This window comes from Artibeus jamaicensis, unplaced genomic scaffold, assembly GCF_021234435.1.
Source record: "Artibeus jamaicensis isolate MK-2021 breed Jamaican fruit bat unplaced genomic scaffold, CSHL_Jam_final contig_797, whole genome shotgun sequence".
Taxonomy (NCBI): domain Eukaryota; kingdom Metazoa; phylum Chordata; class Mammalia; order Chiroptera; family Phyllostomidae; genus Artibeus; species Artibeus jamaicensis.
This window is the reverse complement of record NW_026521977.1, coordinates 10,323,788-10,346,012: the sequence shown is the minus strand read 5'-3', so window position 1 is coordinate 10,346,012 and position 22,225 is coordinate 10,323,788. Positions and strand designations below refer to the sequence as shown.

General features: G+C 52.4%; 1 protein-coding gene across 1 annotated transcript in view; it reads right to left on the bottom strand.

Annotated features, from left to right (window-relative positions):
• The window catches only part of SLC6A5 (solute carrier family 6 member 5), a 44,489-nt gene that overhangs the window by 13,933 nt on the left and 8,331 nt on the right, over positions 1 to 22,225 (bottom strand). The window contains exons 6-10 of the mRNA XM_037162129.2: positions 15,641 to 15,782; positions 12,808 to 12,940; positions 7,389 to 7,523; positions 5,525 to 5,628; positions 1,678 to 1,802 (exon numbers count right to left, since the gene is read on the bottom strand). Coding sequence (XP_037018024.1) covers positions 1,678 to 1,802; positions 5,525 to 5,628; positions 7,389 to 7,523; positions 12,808 to 12,940; positions 15,641 to 15,782 — 639 coding nt within the window. The remainder of the gene's footprint in view (positions 1 to 1,677; positions 1,803 to 5,524; positions 5,629 to 7,388; positions 7,524 to 12,807; positions 12,941 to 15,640; positions 15,783 to 22,225) is intronic.

Sequence of the window (22,225 nt, the reverse complement as noted above, 5' to 3'; positions counted from 1 at the left end):
CCACCGTGGGGAATGAAGCCCACTGCCCCTGTGCTGGTGGCGGTGAGGGACCACCCAGGGTTAACACAGCACGTCAGAACCTGTTAGAACAGTTTTCTCCTCGTCAAAATCAGAGGAAGTACAAACAATCTGGAAAGGGGAAGTTTCATAGAGAAGCCTGTCTGGCACTTTTGATATAAAGGAAAAACAGAATTCCATCTGGATTTTAGGGACACATGCCCCCAAATCCCTTCCCTGCAGCAGAAAAGAGCTCAGATGTGTTAACTCATGTGGCTTGGCCATTGGTTCACAATGAGGACAGTAACGCCACAAAAATAATAAACCACCTCAGTTCTGCTAGAAAATGGGGCAGCCCCCTACCTGCTGTGGCTACTGTGCTTGAAGGAAATGAGGACAGCTGGGGTGCACGGGCACCCCTGAAGGCAGATCCCCCTGGTCCCTCTCTCTGTCCCACCAGGCCCTCCAGGGAGCTGAGGATTTTCCACCGGGGAGAGGCACAGGCTCAGCTCCCCTAAACCAGGGCACTGCTGCAGAACCAAACACCCCAGAGTTCCCCAGGCTCCGCAGAGCGAGATAAGCACCCCTGAAACATGCTGGCTCTTTAACTCTCTGAGGCCTTGCAGCCCCGCTGAAGCACTAATTCGTTACCCTTGGGGAGCCAGGACCGACCAGCAGCCCACCAAAGAGGTGACGTTTCTGAGGCTTTGTTCTCTCACATGCTGCCATCTGAGCCATTATCTAAGAATTGCAGAGGCTTCTTGAAGAAAGGTGAGTGCCCAGGGAAGCTGCCCCAGCCTGGTCCCTACACTGAGGCATCCCCCAAGGTCTGATTAGAGAATGATCATAATGATAGACAGTAATGGCCACTCTGAACTCCCTTAATCCCCCAAACCTGCCAAATACCCAAATTCTTTGGAGACCAAGGCTGGGTAGAAATCAAGAGTTAAATAAAAATATTAAACTCTCTCTCTCTGCAAAATGCTGTGCTAGAGATATGGATTAAATGAGAGGAAAATGAAAGCTCTCTGTTAACTTGGAAGTGCCACACGAATATTAGCCGTGAACACAGGGGTGACCTGGGTAGAGAGTAAACATTTATTCTGCATCCCTTCCACTGCCATCATCCAACCTTTCCACCCACTGGGGAAAAAAAACCACAGCCTCGCTCACTGAGCAGAGAGCCCTGGGAGCACATTGGACCTCCGACCAGGAAAGTGCTTCGCCAGGAGAGGGGCTCTGAAGGGGCTCCCATGAAGCGGAAGCTCTCAGATTCTAGAGTCCCCTGCAAGGAATGCCACCCCGCGCCAGCCGGCGTCCGCCTCGGCTCCGGGACACTGCTCTGCCGGCTGGAGGCTCTACCCACACCAATGTGTAAGGGGGAGAGGCCTTACCTAGGCCGGAGCTGAGTTAAGAGGGGAAGAGAAAATGAGGCAGAGGAGGGGGAAGCAGGACGGGGGCCTTTGTAGCACCACCCCACCCCAGGTAGGGACCAGCTGGCCCTAACCCTGCATGAGCTTCTACTGAAGATATATCTCTGTCCCTCCGCAAAGGGGCACCCGGGCCATCCAACCCACCGTCCAGTCCCAGAAGGCCAACTCCCCAGCAGAGAATAAATGGGGGCTCATGAAGCGAGCCAGGAACCTTCCCTGTGACAGCAGGGTGACAACAACACTGTACCTTGGTCCGCCACGTTCTCAATGTTGACCTTGCGTTCGTTGGCCATGAAGCCAATAACTGAGAAGATGACAAAGCCGGCAAAGATGCTTGTGGCACTGTTGGTGCAGGTGACAATTAGAGTGTCCCTGGAGGAAGAGACCAAAGTTGGCCGTTAGGTGTGCATGGTGAGGAGGAAGAACATGGGGAAGGACATGATGTGCACACACGTGTCTATGTGTACATGCCATTTCTCCACATGCCCTCCCTGCAGGCTGGCCTTGTTTTCTCTTATTCACTAGGAAAGGGACAACCAGGCCTGACCACGGACTCCCTGGGGCTGAATTTATATGCACCAAGAGGCTCAGAAAGGTCTCCCCTAACTGCCCTGGGCCAGGGCCTCCGGCTCCACAAGCTGAGAACTGGGTGTTCCCTCATTGCACGGACTGGGGTAAGTCTGTCCATCAGAGCAGAAATGGAGCAGATGGGGTCTTTCAGGGATAGGAACCATGGAAGAGAAGAGAAGACAATGGGACCGTGAAATGCCACCGAGGTATGAGGACAGCCTGAAGCTGGGGCACCCACACTGAGTAGGGCAAGGGGGAGCTGAGGGGCGAGACCTATGCCCTGTGTTCCTCCCAGCGCCCTCTGCTGGCAACAGGCTGAAGTTTCCCAGTCCACCCTGCCCGGCCAACCTAGACTCCAGAGAGAGGTCACAGCTAGATGGAGCTTCAGAGCTGAATCTAAACCCCGCTTCTCCTACATGTTCTCCGAAAGTCACTTCTTTCCCCTCTCATTTGAAATGGTGGCAATGACCCCACCTCCCTCACAGGAGTCGTGAGGGCAGAATGAGACGATGGCCAGCACAGACAAGTGCTCAGCAAACAACCCGCCTTGCCCGCCCCTCAGTTACCCATGAGGAAAGCGAAGCCCAGGGGAAGGTAATGGCTAATTGGTGGAAGGTCAGGATTTTTATCCAGACTTCCTGCATCGCAGCCCCATGGTCCTGCCACACCACACAGCTTCACTTCTAACAAAGCACAGAGCGATGCTTCCTGGTGTTCAGACTGATTCTCGGTCGTAAGTTAGTGAGCAGCTGTGGCCAAAGAAGTTCATGCACCATAGTCTGGCATTCCCGCTGTTATGCGCTGAACTGTGTGCCCCTAAAATTCAGAGGTTGAATTGCTAACCCCCAGTTCCTTAGAACGTGCCTGTATTTGGCAATAGCATCTTTAAACAGGTAATCAAGTTAAAAAGAAGTTATTGGGGTGCTCCACTCCAATATGCCTGGTGCCCTTGTAAGAAGAGGTGATACACATGCAGGGAAGAGCCATGTGAGGACACGGGGGGAGATGGACATCGACAGCCCAGGGGAGAGGTCTTAAAAGAAACCAGCCCACCAACACCTTGCTCCTGGACTCCTAGCCTCCAGAACTGTGAGAAAATTCTGTTGTTTAGGTCCCCCACGCCGTGGGGTTTGTCACGACGGCAGCCCTAGCCGACTAATACACAGGCGCTCTCCAGCCCCCAGGCACACACCTGCCACCTGGTCCCCCTGCCCTGCTCCCCCCATCTCCACCCCCTCACTCCACTCATGCCCAACTCTAGCTGTTTCTGCCTCCTGGACACATTCCCTCCTCCCCTGCACCTGCTACAAGTTGGCTCAGTATAGATCTCACTCCTGCGGGGCCCTCCCCGCCGCCCTAGGCCGCAGCTTACCTACAATCTCGTCTTCTTGGTTCACAAAATATTCCAACCATTGCCAATATCAATAATGGCAACTGCCATTTGTTAAGCACCTACTATGTGCCAAAAAAAACTTTGCATACATCATCCCTTACCCCTCAACCAAGTATGATCTGAATTTTATAGATGAGAACACAGAGGCTCAGAGAAGTCACATATCTTGCCCACGTCTTGGGGTTTTAGTAAATGGTAAACTCGAAACTCAATGGTCCAAGGTCCACCCTCTCTCCTTCTCTTCTTTCCAACCTTCCCTCCTTCCTTCCTTCCTTTCTCACTCCCTTCCTTTTTTATCAGCCTCCTGAGAGAATGGTTTTTATTTGATGCCGACTCTGTGGGCCAGTGTCCACATCAGCTGGTGCCCATGAACAGCAACCCAGAGGCCACAAGCCATGGTCATTGTGGACAACACACCAACTTGGTGGGAACAAATGCACACGAGCCCGGGTAAGGGGCAGCCACCACAAGTGATTTTCAGGAATGTCATAGGGTATGTTAGATTTCAGAGGAAAAGCGTTTTCTTCCTGGGTCACTCTCTCTGGCGACCGCTTTATGTACTTTGAATGTTATCTGTTTGATCATTATTACCTGACAATGATCGATGGGCTTAATCTGAGAATGTGGGTCTTTGGAACCACTGGTTGCTTACGGATTGTGATAATGTTCTGTGTACTTTGACGCATTTGGGAATTATTTTCCCAGGGTCCTGTGAGAGACCAGCCAGCAGCAAGCTTTGTGGGATCTATAGTGGTCCTAACTAAAAACAAGGGGGGAGATGTAGAAGACCATTCTGTGTGGCATGGGCCCAGCCCCCAGTGGCAAACATTTACTGCAAAGTAACTTCCTAAAATCCACGCTAAACCTTCCAAGGACAAATGTAACCAGTTCAAGCACTTTTGCCTTTTCATTTGCAAATATCCCTCTTCTGTGATGTGATTAGAGGCATTGGCTTCTTTGTTTTCTCTAAAAGGTAACCACCTAAATCACTCCTGTGCATAGTAAATGAGGACCATCATGTAATGTGCGGAGAAACCCAATAAAGGGCAGTCACGGCAAAGACCATGGCTTTTGCTCCCCTTGAGAGAAGAGCCATGCTGTCCCTTGTCCTCCACTGGACTCAGTAGTCTGTGTGAATGTCTCATTTCATCCATAATGACGTGGACACTGTGGGCCAGTGTCCGCATCACTTATTTTACTATTGCTTATCACAGACATATTTAACTTTCAGATACAGTCTGTTGCAGGAAGTGGTCAGGCTCTGGCAGGACTTCTGGGTTCCAGAGCCCCTCCTAACATCACGCATCCAAATGTCGCTGTCATCAGAATCCCCTGAGGATCCTGTCTGGACTCGAAGGTTCCTGGGTCTGCCCCACCTCCAGACTTCTGGTTATAGATCTGGGAGGGGGACTCAAACTTTTGCATTTTTGTGGCCGTATTGAGTATAACGGACAAATAAAATGTGTTATATTTGAAGTGCACAATGTGATGTTTTATTTTTATTTTATTTGCTTATTTTAGAGAGAGGGAAAAGGAGGGAGAGAAACACTGATGTGCAAGAGAAACGTCGATCACTTGCCTTTCATATGTGCATGGACCGGGGACTGAACCTGCAACCCAGGTAGTGCCCTGACCGAGAATTGAACTGGTGACCTTTAGCTTTGCAGCGTGATGCTCTAACCAACTGAGCCACACTGGTGAGGGCCAATGTGATGACTGGATACATGTACACATTGTGACAGGATCCCTACCATCCAGTTAATTAACACATTCGTTACCAAGGTGCTCTTCTTTTATACTGATCTCTAGAGAAATATTTGTTGAGTGACTGAATGACCTTACTTCGAACCGTACGACTATACCATGGACTGGTGGCTGACAAAACGACTAGCCCAGGACCCAGCCCACCAGAGACTCAGCTCCGTCCCATGTGACAGAGTCTGCAGTACAAACTGGGGTGCAGGCCACCAGAAGCCAGCAGCTAGTCCTTAGCTGGGGGTCACCTCTGCCAGAGGCAACTCTGGCTCTACTTCGGGTAAAGTGTGAGCATGTGGCCGCAGTCCATTCCTCTGTCCCCAGCCTTTATTCCCACTCACCAGCCACCTCTGGGATCTGAATGGCTCCCGCTTACCTGTAGCAGTTGTTGTGGAATTTGTTGTAGGAAGAGAGAGTGATCAGGCCCCCCCATGCGGCAGATAACGAGAAGAAAATCTGAGTGGCGGCATCCTTCCACACCTGGTGGGCAAAAGGGAAGAAGAGTCAAGGTCGCTGGAAGGGGCTGACCACGCAAGGGGAGTCTGCCATGACCAAGGCCACATCATCTCCCCGGGCGAAGGCAGTCAGGGACTGGATGGCTTTGGCACCAGTGTAAATGAGAAACCTCGTTGGTGCTGGGAGCCAAAAAGGCAGTGAATTACCTGGGAGATTTCAACTGCATTCGAATCAGAGAAGAGGAACTCAGTAAACCACATACACAGTACACATGTTGTCTTCTCTTCCCTACCATGGGGAGCTATACGGAGGGGAGAGCCCTTTCTGTGGCTGCAAGCACTCCCCCAAAATTATTTCTAGCAGCAAGATGTATCCGTGGGTACATTATACAAGCCTCTTAAAATCAACATCCTACAGATTACAACTGCTACTAAAATTCTGAAATTCCACAGCCCCTCATTAGAGTGAAGCCACCTCTGTCCACAGCAGAGCGGGCTTTATGGTGCCGCATGCTTCTTGAACTTGGCTGACATTGCCACTCAGTTCTCTTGGTGATTTTTCTTAATTGTCCTCATAAAATTGCAGAAGGCCACTCAAGAGTTTGAGCCAGAGATTTATATGATTTGGATGATAGATGTCTCATCAGTTTTATAATATTAAATCTGGTTTTTAAATTGTGCTTAAAATACGCAGAGGAATTTCAAGTGAGTGCTTGCAAAAACCGGGCCTGCCCCAGCATCCACTCTCCCATACGTCTTTAGCCTTTCATCCTGCTGAAGCCCCCCCTGCCTGCATCAAGGGGTATGCAGCTAAGAGAGGATAATCATATTGCTTAGTTTCTGGCCAATGATGTGAAAATCATGTGTGATGTGGGACTTCTAGAATTCTGCATTTTTTAAAGAGAGTGAGGGTGCTTATCTCTACCCCTTTTCTCACCCCTTTGTGCTACCTGGAACACTGATGTGATGGCTGGAGCTCTGGCAGCCAAGTGGAAGCTATTCACTTGAGGATATTAGGACAGAAAGACAGGAGCCCGGGCTCCTGGTGACACCCTGGAGCTACCCAGCCAGCACCTGACTGTCTACCACTGGGCTGCTTTAGTGCCTGCAAGTGAAACACACTTTTATCTTAAGTTGCCCTTACCTGAGGGTTTTCTGTTGTGTGCACACCCAACCCTAGCTATGTGTTCTTAACATATTCCGGAAAAGTATGTATTTCTTTAAGGTGAGGAAACTCACTTCTTCTTCAACAAACACCCCCTCACTTGGAGGTTTGGGGACTGGGGACTTTAGAGGAAGACGTGCCGGTGGAGAGCATGCACGGACAAAGTGCAAGCCTGTGCTGGCCCTGTGTCCGTGTGCCAGGAGTTCTCAGAGGTGCCTGAGCCCTTTAAACGGTGCCTGGGGTCGGGCTACGTGCGCTGCTATTTTCCAGCCAGCAATGCTCCACTCCCGACACCCTATAATTAGTAACAGGTAAGTGGTGCGAGGTGGCCCAAAGCTATTAAGGGGATTTCATTCTTCACTCCGGCCTCTGCTGCTACCCGAGATGTAGGACAACTATTCCAGCGATCCGAACCGCCCTCCCCCACGTTGCCCTCTGCTCATCACAGGGCTCCGGAGTGTGGACTGTGCCCGGACTGTCCGGGCCTTGTCAGCGGGAACAGTGGGGTGCCCTGTGGGAGGAGGCACGATCCGCCTGCCACACAGGCCCAGCGCAGGGCTGTCCCCAGATGCCGCTCCCCCCCACCCCGCACCGAGTCATAAACGAAACCAGAAGCCCACCGTGGCATCCGTGAGCTTCTCCCACTTGGGTGTGATGAAGTACCAAATGCCAGCGCCGGCCCCGGGCAGGGTGACGCCGCGGATGAGGAGGATCACCAGCACGACGTACGGGAACGTGGCCGTGAAGTACACCACCTGGAAGGACCGTCCGACAGACTGAGCAGACCTGCGCCCGGCCCAAGGAGCTTCCGCAGAGGCCCAGCGGGCTCTGCCGCCTGGACACGGGGGCCCGGAGGCGAGGGCACCCGGGGAGTTTTCCCCAAGCTCTGCCGGGGCCGCGGACTCGGGGAAGGCCCTGGGACCAAAGGGGGCTCGGAGGGAACCAAAATTAAGTCTGTAGAAGGGCACCTGAGGCTGAGGGGTGAGTCAGCCCACAATACGCATGGCTGGGGGAGATCTCCCCGCACCGGGATGCTGACCCCTCCTCCACCCTCACTCCCAGCCCATCCTCTGCCAGGGGCCACAAGTCCCACCATTAGAGATTCATCCTTTTAGCCTAAGTGGCCCATCCTTGTTTAAACAGACACCCTAAGGGAGGCAGCCTGGTGAGGTGAGAAGACCCTGCCCTGAGAATCAGACACATTTAGGTTCAAATGAAATTGCGCCTCTGGCACTGAGTAGCTGTGAGAACTTGGACGAGCTATTAAGCTTCCTGAATCTCAGTTTCTGCATCTGTAAACGGGTGTAAGGGTGCCTTTCTTAAAAGGAACCGCCTTTCCGTATCTGTGAGGTCAAAGGAACCCCAGTATACTGTCTGATTTGTAATAGATCATGATTAAATACCATTAAGTCCAACAAGCATTGATCGAGGGCCTCCTATGACCCAGGCCCCGTGCCAGACATTAATGCACACAGATGAAGGGACTCGTAACCTGCACTGATGCAGAAGCAGTGTTTGAATAGCAGGCTGGACGACACGCGTGGGACACTGTGACGTCCAGGGGAGGGCGCTGTGCTCGAACTGGGAGTTTACTGAATGAGTCGCCGACATGACACGCAAGCTGGATCTTAGAGGCCAATGAGGTGAGGTGAGGTGGCAGGTGCAGGAAGACAGCGGGCGAGCAGGTGGGGGAGGGCAGAGCTCTAATCACTGTTAGGACAAGGAAAGTTAAGGCTAAAAGTGAAGGGGGAGGGGAGACCAGGCACATGGGAGGAGACCACATCGTAGGAGGCTGTGAATGCCAAAGGAAGCTCCTGGACTCTGGACCAGAGGGAGGGGCCACAATCAAGAAACATTTGGGACTGTGACTGGCTAAGGATTAAGATGGGTGGGAGATGCTATCTCAGTCAAACCTAGGGATGAAGAAAGGGCTTGGGATCAGGGCTTGGTCAACAGAGAAGAGCAGGCCTAAGTTCAACTAAGCTCCATTGCTTCTGAGCTGGGCTGCATTGAGAAATGACTTAACCTCTCTGAGTCTCAGTTTTCACACCTGCAAAGCAGTGATAACAAGAGCATATTCCTCACTGGGGCTGTTGGAAGACCACAGTGGGACCACCCACTCAAAGTGGTTCAGGCCTGGAGGCCCCGGAAATGGAAGCTCTGCCTTGGTCTTACCCAGGTCTCCCCAGTCTCGGTAACACCGACAACCTTCAGCTCACGGGCCAATGGCATCCGAACGTGCATTAGAAGATACTGGGAAGGATGAGGTTAAGCTCCCATCCCAGCCCATCAAGCCCTCTCGGATCCCTGTGGTGGGCTCCGATAGCCAACGGGGCGAGCACTGTTGGCTCAGTCCATCCTTTCCCGCCTGCTGGCTTCCATCCTGGGACACCGGCCCCCTGGGAGGGAGACAGGCCTCACCACACACTGGCTGCTCCAACTCTAGGGTCTGGCAAGGGGGCTCCGGTGACTGGCAGACACTAGAATTCGGGGGACGAGGGCCGATTTGGGGACTTGCAGGAAATGGGTTGGGGGTAGGTTAGAGTTGAGATTAAGATATAACTTTGGGATCATTTCATGAAGCATGTGGGGGATGTTGGTAAACAGGACAAAGACCGCTGCCCTCAAATAGCTTACATTCTAGCCAGAGAGATCGGCCACCAGTAGTACTCACAGTATCATTTGTGGCATGTTAGAAGGTGATGTGCCCACTGGCGGGGGTGGGGAAGGAGAGCAAAGGAAAAGGGGGTAGGACCTGCAGGGAGGACACTGGAAAGACGGTGGTACTAAAACGGGGCAGGCAGGGAAGGCCTCATTGCAAAGCTAGCCAGGACTTGCAGGCAGTGAGAGCGAGCCAGCTGGAATCTGGGGGAACATTCAAGACAGGGAACAGGGGAGTAAGGCCCTAAGAAGGGGCTGTGCCCGACCTCTAGCAACAGCAAAGAGCAGAGCACAGGCAGGAGGGGAAGTCAGAGAGCTGGGGGTGAGGGAGGGACGGGTCCTAGAGAGCCTTGGGGGGCCTTTACTCTGTGGGGAATGGGAGGTGCTGCAGGAATGTGGGCAGAGTGACCCGATCTAACATTTTAACTTCCATCCAGTTGCTCTGTTGCGAATCTACCGCAGGGCAGAAAGGCAGAAGCAGGGGCAGCTGTTGGGGGGCCATGCTGCCATCCAGGCAAGGAGGATGGGGGTGCCAACCAGGGTGCCTCACAGGAGCTGGGAGAGACTGGTCGGACACTGGATACGTTTTGCAGAATTTCCTGACGGATTACGTGGAATGAAGGGCGAGGAGGGCGGAGGCAAGCATGACCCCAAGCAAGTTTTTGGCTTCAGCAACCAAAAGGGTGCTGTTGCCATTAGCTGAAATGGGGCTGGCTACAGGTTAAGGTGAAACAAGGGGTTGTTTTTTCCTCTAAACCCAGTTACTGCTCAAAGCCAAATTCTTTCCTTCTGGCTACAGAACAGGGATGGGTGGGTATCCTTTGCACTGCTACCTCCTACCTCTACTAACTGGGGGTCTCTTCCCAGCCCTCCCCCTGGCAGTCTCCCCTCCTTGCCTCAAGCACTTGGACTGCTGGGCACTGTGGGGAGGGGCATATTCCTGCCAAACTGGCCTCCCTCTCTCCTCTTAAGGAAGCCCTTCGACACAGACACCAGGAAACTAGAGGCATCTGACATCTCAGGAGAAAACTGCCCACCCTAGGAAGGCCTGGGTGTCCCCCAAGCTGCCAGATGGGGCCGGGAGAGGAGATGGCTACGAGGGCAGGGCACGGCCCTGACCTGTCTGACGTCCCCACTCGGCTAAGACGGCAGGGGCAGGGCAACGCCGAAGGAGTGTCTTTCCACCTCCTGAGAACATTCGGCTGGTGGGAAGCGGGGACAGAGGAGGTAACAAGGAGACGCGACCTGGACAGAAGCCCAGCAGGAAGAAAACCCCAGACTGGCACCAGCTGAACTGGCTGAGACAATGCTTCCCATCTGACTATTGAAAGCCGTTCGAATACAACCATTCCTGGAGCCCCCACTCTGGACCGGCTGTGAGTAGTCACATTTTGTACAGGAGGAAAATGAGGCTCGGGTTGTGCCTCGCATGGGGTCTAACACCTCACTCAAGGTCTCCCAGCTGCAGCCGAGATGTGACCTCGAAGCTTTCTAACTCCTGTGTTCCCATTCCGGAAAGCCCTTTAGCGGTCCTCTGTGGGCAATGTGATCAAAACTGTATGAGGCAGGGCTAGCGTTTAGGAGAGGCAAGTGAGGCACGTAGAGTTCAAAATTTAAGGACCCATTCCCAGGGTCCAGCCAGCATGTGCAGGAACCTGAGAGCGAGTGCCACCTTAAATTTCACACCCTGAGCACTCGCTTGCCTCACCCAGCTGGGCCCTGGCATGTGGGATGCTGCGCTTACTTTGCAGACAGTGATCTTACGCCACTAAAAGGGCCCACAGTTCGGTTCCTATATCCTGGGGACGCCTAAATGTGAGTCAGGTGTGCACGGAGGCTCTCTGCCAGCTAGTTCCGCTGGGCTGGGGGAGCTTCCACATGCACCTGTTTCGGAATGTACTGTCAGAGGAATTAAACTTGAACAGTAATGAATTACACTTGGCAGGAGTGACAATGACTAGTTGATCGGAGCCTGCGGGCCTGACACTTGGCTGCATTTTCCTCACAGCGGGAGCCCTGAACAGGTGGTCAGGTAAGGCCCCACCAGCCTGGGCTAGCTCATTAGGTTAGCTTCGTGTTTTTGCCACAAGTCTCAGGCAGAGCAGCCCCCAGGTCCAATGGGCTGCATTTGACCTTCCGGCCGCCTGCTGCTTGTCCCTGCCTCTGGAATTCTGGCTGCTCAAAAGGAAGGGTGAGGCCTCAGAGGAAGCAGTGAGCCAATCTTCTCTCGTAGGGCCCCATGAGCAAGAGGAACAGAGCTTATCTCACTGGGAGGAGCAGGAGGACACCCTGCTGCTCAGAAATGACAGTGTTCGTGGAATTTCAGTCACAAAGGAGCCCATTATAATACGAAGCTTCAGCCACGCATCCACCCAGGCTTCCCGACAACGCCCCATGATGAATGTCTGCACACTCCAGGGCTGTGTCATTATTTCTGGTGCTATTCTCCATTTAGAAAAGAATCGATCCTTGATCCCTACTTGGCAACCTTTCTCAGTGAAGCAGAAATAAGCTAGCAGACCTGAAAGAAACCCTTGCTCAGGGATGCTTGGAGGGTCCCATTCCAGAAAGCTGATACAATCTAGCACCACGGACTAAATTCTAAATCAAAGCAAAGAAGCAGCTGTGACGCCATCCTCAACCTAAAGCGCCACAGACCAATAAAAGCAATGGGACCACCAGGGTGGCACCCCTGTGTCCTTTTAGGACGGGGGTCCCGCAGGGCTTCCTGGACTCCTGGCCTGCCTGCCTTGGAACTGAGCTTGGGGTGGGACTTCCCACATCTACAAAGCGCCAGCCAAGCTACCGCCCAGCAAGAGTGGCCAAGATCCCACTGGCAGGATGGCCCCTTGTCAGTGCCACAGGGCAGGGGGTGGAGGAGAGTTGGGTTGGGGGTTGGAACAAGGGCATGAAAGGCTGAGAAAGTGGTGGAAGCGCTTGAGAGGAAGGGATCGCTTCACGATTCTGATCTTTTCCCAGCATCTTGGCAGCCAGACTGAGAGGCAAAAGGCCTGGAATGCTAATTCCAGAGTCGAGGAGAGTGACCGAATCACATCAGGGACGTCCCGTCTGCTGAATGAAGATGTGGCCCCTGACAGGAAAGGAAGGAAACTAATCGAAGACCCCCCCCCCACCGTGCATCAGGAGCTCTGTGTACCCTTGCCTCCTTCAGTCCTCACCACAGCCCTGAGAACAAGGTGTCATTACCCCATTCCACAGGCAGGCATGCAGTCACCCGCCCAGGCCCCCCGCTGCTCAGCGCCAGAATCAGAACTGCGCCTGCGTCTCCCGACGCCCTTTCGGAGGTCTTCAACCTGCTCCTGACACAATCACCCCTGGGGACCCAGAGCTTTCTCTTAGGTAAATGCAAGTTCTTACTTTTCCTGAAGTCTTGATTCCTTTTGCCAGAGACGCATACACGATTACCCAGGCCAGGAAGAGACAGAAGGCTAGTGGCCACCTGATCTCCCCAGGATACTCAATCCCTGCAGAAATCTTCAGCACGAAGTACCTAAGAGTGGGAAAGAGAACGGAGGGAGGGAGGCTTCAATCTCCGAGCAGAGCCACAGCCTTGAACAAACTCCAGCAACCCCCACCCTCCCCATCAGGGACCTGATAGGATCAGGTTGTGAGGGATTCTCTGACCTGGGCTCCTGCCCGCAGCCGTCTGCCCAGAGGCCACGTGGATGGTCCCCACTCTTCCTCATCCGCTGGGAGGCCTCTGATGGCCCCAGACAGGCTCTGCACAAGACTACGTCAGCTCCACCACCATCGGGACACGCCCCGGGAGGAGTGCAATGAATCCCACAGCACCAGGGAGCCCAGTGCAGCCCCCACAGGCATTACCAAGGTCGATGTCTGAGTGGAAGGTCACATCACTAACAGAAACTCTAAACTGTGAAGGATGATTTTTGTGAGTTTTCTCTATTGTCCTACTCTTTTATAAGGATGTATTTCAATACATCCTCATAAAATTTGTATGAGCACAATTTCTATTTCTACTAGAAATAGAATAGAATTTCTATTAGAGTAGAAATAGGATAGAAATATTTCTATTTCTATTTCATTTTATGAGGAAATTTCACATTTAAAAAATCAGCGCGGGGTCATTGTGCTAAGTGACTAAACATGCTGCTCTGCCTTTCAGATCAGGTTGTGCTGGGCATGTCCCAAAGCTGAGACTGGGAAATGAGACAGCAGGCTGGCTGGACCTTACCCAAGGACTATACTCAAAGGCAGATAAACAGAAGGGGCTGCTGGGTATCGGCATCTGCAGCTGATGACCTGGTTGAAAGCGGAAGAAGTCTTGACCTGCCCGAAGACCCCCACATTCCTGGCAGTACCTTGTGGCCTGGCCAGAAGGTGGGCAGGCAGCCTCGCTCCTGGGATAGGAGGCAGTGGTAGGCACAGTGAGTTCTCATCAGACTGGACCACCCCATCCTGGATAAAAGGCCTGTGTTTGCTGGTTGGTGGCTTTCTGTGACCTGAGCAAAGGCCCGGCCAGAGTCTGGGCTCTGCCAGACTGCGGAAACGACAGCCCAGAACTTTCTGATCCGCCGAGGAACCTGAAGGCAGCAGCACCACTGCCCTCCCCTCCGGCCAGCTAGCGAGTGACAGCCCGAGAGGCCGTCCTGCAGGCCACAGCCACGCTCTTCAGAGCAGGGACAGCCACACTCTGCAGGGACAGAGCCTGTTCCGGTCTCAACCCCTGAGGCAACCGGGGCGCAAGAGCTGAGTAGACTTGACCGAGGGTGGAAGTGAACAGGCTCCCAGACCCTCCCCGAGTGTGTAAAGGACCCACCCCAGGTCTCTGTCCCTCAGAGGGTAAGCCATTTAATCAACAGTCCCAAGGCACCTCGATCGCCTCAAATACTCCATTCTCTCATCAGGGCCCTTGGAGGGGCCCCAAGAAACTCCTAATAACACTTCCTCTCGGAAACCGAGTCTGGTCCCAGAGGATTGGTGAAGACCACCAAGAGCTGACTCACGAAGCGATTCACAATACACCCAACCTCGCGGGTTACGTGATCCGACCTCACATAACCACCAGGTCACACTCAGTTTCTCAGCACTCGGGGTGAGTCCACGCACACCCTCCCTGCCCTGACATCATCTCCAAGGGGATCAGTTCCTCATTCAGCCCGAGGCCCCGTCTGTTCTGCAGGGGACAGCCACGCACCTTCTGCATCTGCACAGAAGAGAGCTCTGGCATTGAAATTAATGGCAGTTGGGCAACTGGTAAGGTTTTTAGTGACCACTTTATTATCTAACTAAAGGTCCCAAACCAGGGCCCACAGATGTAATGCATTTTATGTGCCAGTGTTTTGTTCGAATTGGTTTGCTAACATTTAAAGTGGGAGACACACAACATGTCAGGTTCTGTCTCTGACTTCCCTGTAAGAGGGAAGCTCCGGCTGCACGGCCTGCACCCCTCGGACAAGAATGTGGGGCCGGGCAGTCGCAGCCTCCCTGGCACGGGGCAGACATCCCCACCCGTGGGCCCCAGCCCCCACCCCTCTCTATCACCCACTGCATTTGTACTTGGCTCTCCTGCCTGACAAGCAGGCACGCGTCCCTGCCAAGTCCCTGAGCACACCAGCTTACAACAACCCCCAACTCAAGGCCTAACTAGAGAACATGATTTGCCCGCTGTTGAACTCTGCCTACATTTACCTTCTTTAAGAAAAAACTCCATAAACTTTACCAAATCATCCTGAGGGAGCTGAGGATTCCCTAGAACATCAGTCCTCAGTGTCTGGCAATGCAGATGCAGAAAGTACAGAACCAAGGTGAGACTGTTCTTTAAAAAAATGATTTAGTTCTTTAAATCCTTGACTATGACTTGGTTTCTGAATTTTTTGCCTCTGTTTCCTTCTCCAATGCAGGAGGGGAAAAAACCTAGTCAACTGAAGATCTGCTTAGGTCACATTGCATGAAGGTTTTGCAATGATTTTGGCATCGATGTCAGAATTGTAGCAGCAGTGGTTCTGTCCCCACCAGCATTCAGCCAATGCTCAGCTCCAGGCCCAGCGCACAGTGCTCTCAGAAGCCAAAACCAGGGAAAATACCTTCCTCACTGATGTGTGAACAGGTAGGGAGGGTGCAGAGGGAAGCTACCCACCCCTGGGGCCACCCACACCTCCGGTCTGCAGGTGGAGCACCCATTAATTCACTGGATTTCTCCTAGAAAATAATAAAAAGGCCCTCGTACTTGAAGTACTCCTCACTCCCACTGACAAATGTCTTATTGGCCTGGCTGGTGAAGTTGACCATTGTCAAGTTGGGGTAGGCGCTCATGCAGAAGGTCGAGTTCTTGATCTGTATTTTGGGATGATCACTGATGACACAGGAATCTGTTTAAAAGAGGACAGAATGGAAACACAGTGACGTCCACACAGAATATATATATACGTGTGTCTTAGCAGCAACTCAAAAACAAAAGCCTAAAGGATTTGCCAAATATCGGAGAGTAACTTGGGGAAACTTTTCACCGAGCCAGGCTAGGTGGAGATGAGGCACAGAATTACACTGTATTCAGCACAGTGCCCCACGGCAGTGACTCGTCCTGGTGACAGTGGCTCTCACTCGCAGAGTGCTCTCTCTGTGGCACTCGCTGAGCTGAGCACTTGATGCTTTGCATGCATTATCTCATGTAATGCTCACAACAGCCTAGGCAGGGGCCCTTTTACCTCTGTTTTTAACATGAGGGACCGGGCTCTCCTGACATCATACCGCTAATGCGGAAGAGAATCAGGATTCAAACCCAGCTCCGTGGACACCACTGGAAGGAAGTGGAGTGTGAGATGAATGTAATCCGAAGTAAGCAACCCTCCTGAAGAGCTACTGTCACAGCAGCTCTCTTGTGAGATCACCTTGAACTCACCGCCTGGCTGGAGGGCTGACTACAGTAAATACCCTAAGATGCGGGTGACGTGGTTTTCTACGCACTCACGCGCGTCAGTGGCCACAGCAAGCGGGCGGTGCGCCTGTGCGCCTGAAGCAGGACCTAACCCAGGGGTTCTCCACTGGGCGTGAGTGCGTTCCGCAGGGACACTTGGCAATGTCTGGATACATTTTAGCTGTCACATCTGGAAGATAGGGAGCTACTGGCACCTCGTGGGTAAAGACCAGGGGTGCTGCTAAATATCCTGCAATGCACAGAACAGTCCCCACAACTGGGAATTATCCAGATTATCCAGTCCAAAGTGTCACCAGAGAGTGCCTGATCCAGGCTGGGCTGGGAAGGGGAGGCTGACCTCCTGAGTCTCATGCACCAGGCAGTGCACTGGACACTTAAACAGTCATTTTCCAGTGAAATCCTCATCCAACCGGAAAGGTACACACTACTTTCCTGATTTTAAATAGGCAGAGGCCAAAGTCTTTCTGACCATGTTACAAGGCCTCTCTGACAACTTTACAAATGCTGATCGCTTTATAAATTTTCGCATAGTCCCCCAGTACTAATCCCACAGGATACTGTCTCAGAAAGGAGCAAAGAAGCCCTGGCTGGCGTAGCTCAGTGGATTGAGCGTGGGCCTGCGAACTAGAGTATCGAGGTTCAGTTCCCAGTCAGGGCACATGCCTGGGTTGCTAGGCCAGTTCCCAGCAGGGGACTCACGAGAGGCAACCACACATTAATGTTTCTCTCCCACTCTTTCTCCTTCCCTTCCCCTCTCTCGAAAAATAAATAAATAAAATATTTAAAAAAAAAAAGAAAGGAGCAAAGAGTGACGGTGGCAACAATACTAACACATGCAACTGACTGTGCACGCTTTCGAGTGCTTTATGTACATTAGCTAACTGACACCTCCCATCAGCCCTGCGAGGTTGGGGCTGTTATGTTGTCTCTATGTTACACACAAAGATGCTTCTCTGGGCCAAGGTCACCCAGAGAAACCAGAATGCAGACATTCTCCCCTTGGAGGCCATGCTCCTTAACATTCTGCTCTGGGGTAGAGGTCAGAGACCATGAACTCAACACCTTCCAATGGCAGCTGGTGACACAAACGGGGAGGGCACAAAAGGCAGGGTAACATGAAGAGCTGGGCCCCCGCAAACCGAGAGTACTCCGACCATCAGTGCCGTGCATTTCCAGGTGTTCCCGCCAAAAGTGCAGGAAACCTGTTTTCAGAGGTTGGAAATGAGGTCAAGTTGTTCTTACGTCTTGTGGACCATGGGAAAAGCACATGCAGCCCCAACACGGCGCAGGGACTCCCGGCTCACGCCCTCTGCAGAATGGCAAAGTGGACGCAGCTGTGAGTGCTGGGCTTCCACTGCCACTAAGGGTTTAGATGAGCTCCTCAACCTCTCCAGGCCTCCGTGTTTGGATGACAGTTGTATCCGAGCAAGAACCAAACTGAGATCACGCATGAAAAAGTTTCATGCAATACCCAGCACACGGGTGGACTCCATAAACTCTACCCCAAAACTCAGTCATCACTGTTACACCATTTTACAAGGTGAGCACCTCTAGTCCTCAACATCACCTCCCACAATCCTACTTGCCAGTCATAAATTACTTCTGCCTCCCACACACCCCACCCAGAATGTCTCGTAATACTGCATAAAGATTAAAACAACAATTAGAAGACTCCCTTTCCTCTGATGAGTGAGTTCTTTAGGCCGGAGTCTTTCAGCAGCGGTGCTCCTGACCTTTTGGACCTTTTGGAGTGATTTATGACTCTCTGCTGCGGGCCACCCTGTGCATTGTGGGGTATTTAGCAGCAGCCCTGGCCTCTGCCCACTAGATTCCAGGGGCATCTGTCCCCAGCTGGGACAACCAGAAATATCTGTAAACATTGCCAACCGTCTCCTGCAAAATCTCCTGGTGTTGAGAAACACCGCTTTAGAATCCTCAAAATACCTTCTTACTCACTATTTTCTCCTTTAGTCTAACGAGGATTCCGAACTAGTATCAAATATTTCCTGAGGAAGCATTTGTTTCCCCCAACAGTGACCTGAATGAAGACTCTTAAACACCCTCCACATCCCGTTCCTTTCACTAGTCACGTTACTTAGTTCTTGCTCTCCTGCCTAAAAGTACATCCATCCCCCAGGACGAAGAGATGGCTCACACGCGAGCAACTGCCAAATGGCTTCCAAAACTGCCCCCGGGGAAGCGCACTGGCAGCTTCCCTAGACAGTGTCTCTGGATCACTGCTGCCCTGCAGTACAAGGTCACAGCGCTCCTGCGGCACTGCAGCAGGGCTCCTTGCGCCTCCAGCCTCCTGCAATATCCCTTCCCACCACCGGGTGGCAGAAGCGCGCTTCCCGCGCCTTCAGGTCGGCCAGCGGCCGAGTCATCAGAGAGCTCCGCGGCCCAGCAACCCTGAACAAAGAACAGCGATAATGATCATTCTAAATTGGAAGCTGTCTGAATGGGATTCTCTTTACTCGGGCAATTATTAATAAATGAAAGCACATGAAAGGCTAGGGAGACAAGGAGTCATTTAATTAAAGTTCTAATGAAAATTAAGCCATTCCAGAAATAGAAATGGTATTTATGTGGTTCCCGTTTTAAATGATCCAGCTAGCTCCTAATTTCACAGAACAGTCGCTGGTCTCACTTGGCAGGGCATGGATTAGCCAGCCGTTCTCCATTACAGATACCTGGATGGTTGAGTCCCCCTGAGGAGGTCTTTCTTACAAAATACACTTTAGAAATGTGTAGCTTCTACCCATGGACCGGGTACTGGGGGCTGGGGGGAGGGGGAGGTGGGGGTGGGCAGTGCTGTTCCCTGGGGCCGGCATGGGTATCTGTCCTCTGGATGGTGAGGTGGATCTCAGGGGCGTGAGTCCCTAGCAGTGCAGAGAGGGCCCCGGGGGTAAATACCTCCGTGCTATGACCGAAGGTCATAAGGGGCGATCTATCCCCTCTCCCGGAACTAGCTGCCTGCTATCACAAGGGCAGGTTATAGGGTTGTGAGGGAGAAGGCAACCTTAGAAGGTTATTTGCGAAGCAGTGCATTAGGGGAAGGAGTTGTCACATTTTCTCTCCCAGAATGGCCATTGGCAGAGCCTGGGACACCCATCATCCGGACCCTTGACTTGTCCATCAGAGCAGTGGGGCTAGAAAGCCGACTGTCTGGGCAGGTCAGACCACCACCACCTTTGCTAAGTCGCCCAGGACCCCAAAGGACCAAAACTGCTTCTGTGAGGGAGAACCTGGCCCCAGTAGGGGGACACACTCCTGTGTGGGTGACATAGGGTAGGGGAGACTGGAGGTGGGGGCTGCACTTGCACACACAAAACCTCACTTTTTAACAAGCAGATGAAAAAATTTAAAGCACTAGCTAAGAAGGAGATAATATCTGCCCAGTCTGTCCATGCCTCCCGGGAATCATCAGAGTGAAAAACGTCCATTGTCTCTCCCTGCTCAGAGCCTGCTTAGTTTCTCTGGTTTGTGCCCGTCCACCAGCAGCTGAGCTGTGCGATGTCTTCCCTCCGCCTCTAACGCTCCCTGGGTGCTGTGAGCCAGACTGGGAACTCGGTAAACCCAGGGGTACATAACCCCCACCCCTGGCCAGCCGGGCCTAGTCTACCTGCTCAGCCAACAAAAAAACCCAACATTTATAAATGACTATAAAATCATCATCTATCTCTATGTCCTTGATAGAATATGTAGAAAAGAAAGGATGGCCCCAAATCTGCCCATTAACATTTTGTGTGTTACCTTCCTATACATTTTCTATCCATGCACATATTGTAAACAAAAGTAAAGTATACTCTACCTCTGTATCCTGTGTTTGTGTTTAACATAATACAGTGAGGATTTCCCCTGTTATAAATACTCATTATTGATGACGGTAGGAAACTGTACCCTATGGATGCACTAGGATGTACTGTGACAAAGGAATCATTCAGTGCTCACTGGAATTTCTGTCACGTGGCCAAGTGCTCCTCCCGTGTCCCAGGACTGGAGACGTGGCGGCAATGACCAGTCGCACATAGTCCTTCACCGTGTCTCTGGGTCCCCCCTCAAGGTAAGTTCCCAGAAGTGGAATGGCTAAGTCAAACTACTGTTCAGATAACCCCACAGAACCTCAGCTACAAAGAGTGAGGGAGCACCTGGACTGACGTCACTCTGCCAGGACTGACAGGGTAGGACCTGCTGGACCAAGGAGTCTTTGGGATCCCTGGATGAGCAGAGGATCGGGGTCACAGGCCCCAAACCCCAGTGCTGGCTGTACCTTGTGACGTACAGCCCGGCACTTCCACACTCTGAGCCTTTGAGTCCACTTTCTCACCTGTGAAACAGTGACCATGTCATCTGCCCCTTGGAACTCATAGGGCTCTTCCTAGGAATACCAGAGACATCATTTATGAGGCTATGTTATAGACTGGGGAGCAGTTAGCACGGCAGTTAGGACCAGAGCCTTGGGCAAACTTGGGTTCAAATCCCAGGTCTACCACAGAGCTATCTCTGAGCTTGAGCTCCAGTCTTCTTTCACCTGGAGAGTGGGAATAATATTGAGAGCCATGTGTTGGCTTCTCGTCCATGTTAATATCGGTAACAAGAGTAAGAGGGTTTAACAGGGTGGTTGGCGTGTCGTAAGCGATGCTAGCTGGTATTACTGCATTAGGGTGCTGCACAAATATGAGTGGATGTTGTCAGCAGAAGAGAACGGTGTTTCTGAACTGCCATCCCTCCTGGAGGACATACCAGGCACCCATCACTGTGGCCCTCGTGGTCCCTGAGGGAAGCCCCAGTGACGCTCCCACAGAGACTGAGTCAGGGCAACAGCATCCCTGCAGCAGGCAGTCCCCGGACCATCCGGAAAGGACAAGATGGGCTCCGGGACGGCCTTCACATGTTTCTCCACTGCAGACCCCACATCCTGGAAAACGCACTGTGCCCCAACACGGCAACCATGTTGAGGAGGTCGTTCTGGCAGCTGATTCTGGGTGGTGAATCGGTGGACAGCTGCCGCGTGGGCTTCTCTCAGACAGCACGTGGGCAGAGGTGACCTCTGGGATGTGGGCAAAGTGAAAGCTACTGCCCCCTCCCCTTGGGTGAACCCCCGGGACCGTCAACAACACAGATTCCCAGGCTCCATCCTCAGGTCCTTCAAATTGACTGGTCTGGCGTGGACACTAGTGACGGTTCCATTCGTTAGTTCCCCGGGTGATTCTAATGTGTGGCAGCTTGGGTTGAAACCTCTGCTCTAAGAATATGTCAGCAAGGAGATGGCAAAGATGACACTGAGACCCAGAGAGTTTAAGGGACACTTATTCCTGGTCGTACTAGTAAGTGAGCCACACACCTGGGAACCTGTGCACATCACCCCCCCCCCCATTCCTGAGCACTTCCGGGTACACGGGGTGTGGCTTTAATGGGCACGAGTCCCAAGATTTGGCTCCTCTTCAGTCGTATTCCAAGCCTCTCCAGGTGGAGCTCGGTCACAGTGTGTATGTACGTGACCATGTATGTAAAAATTCTCCAGTGTGAGTGACTGTCTTCAGGTAGGTGCATCTGTCTGGGGGTGTGGGAGGGAAGGATGCGCCTTTCCCTCTTAGCACATGCCAAGGGTTAAATAGTGTTCTGTTCTGTGCAGCAAAAAAGCTGGCTTGGGGGCCGGGCCTCAAAAAAGCCACTCACAGAGAGACTCCAGGGTGCTGACCTCAGCACAGATGCCGGTTAAAGGAAATGACAGCTCCTGGTGGGAAGGGGGAGAAACTGCTTATTTCTGGAGCCCAATAAAGTGACCAGAGCCTTCGAAGGTGACTGATATTACTAGCACCTTCTGTTTGTAGAGTTTCCTACTTTTCCAGCTGTGTCATATCCTCTCATTTCCTT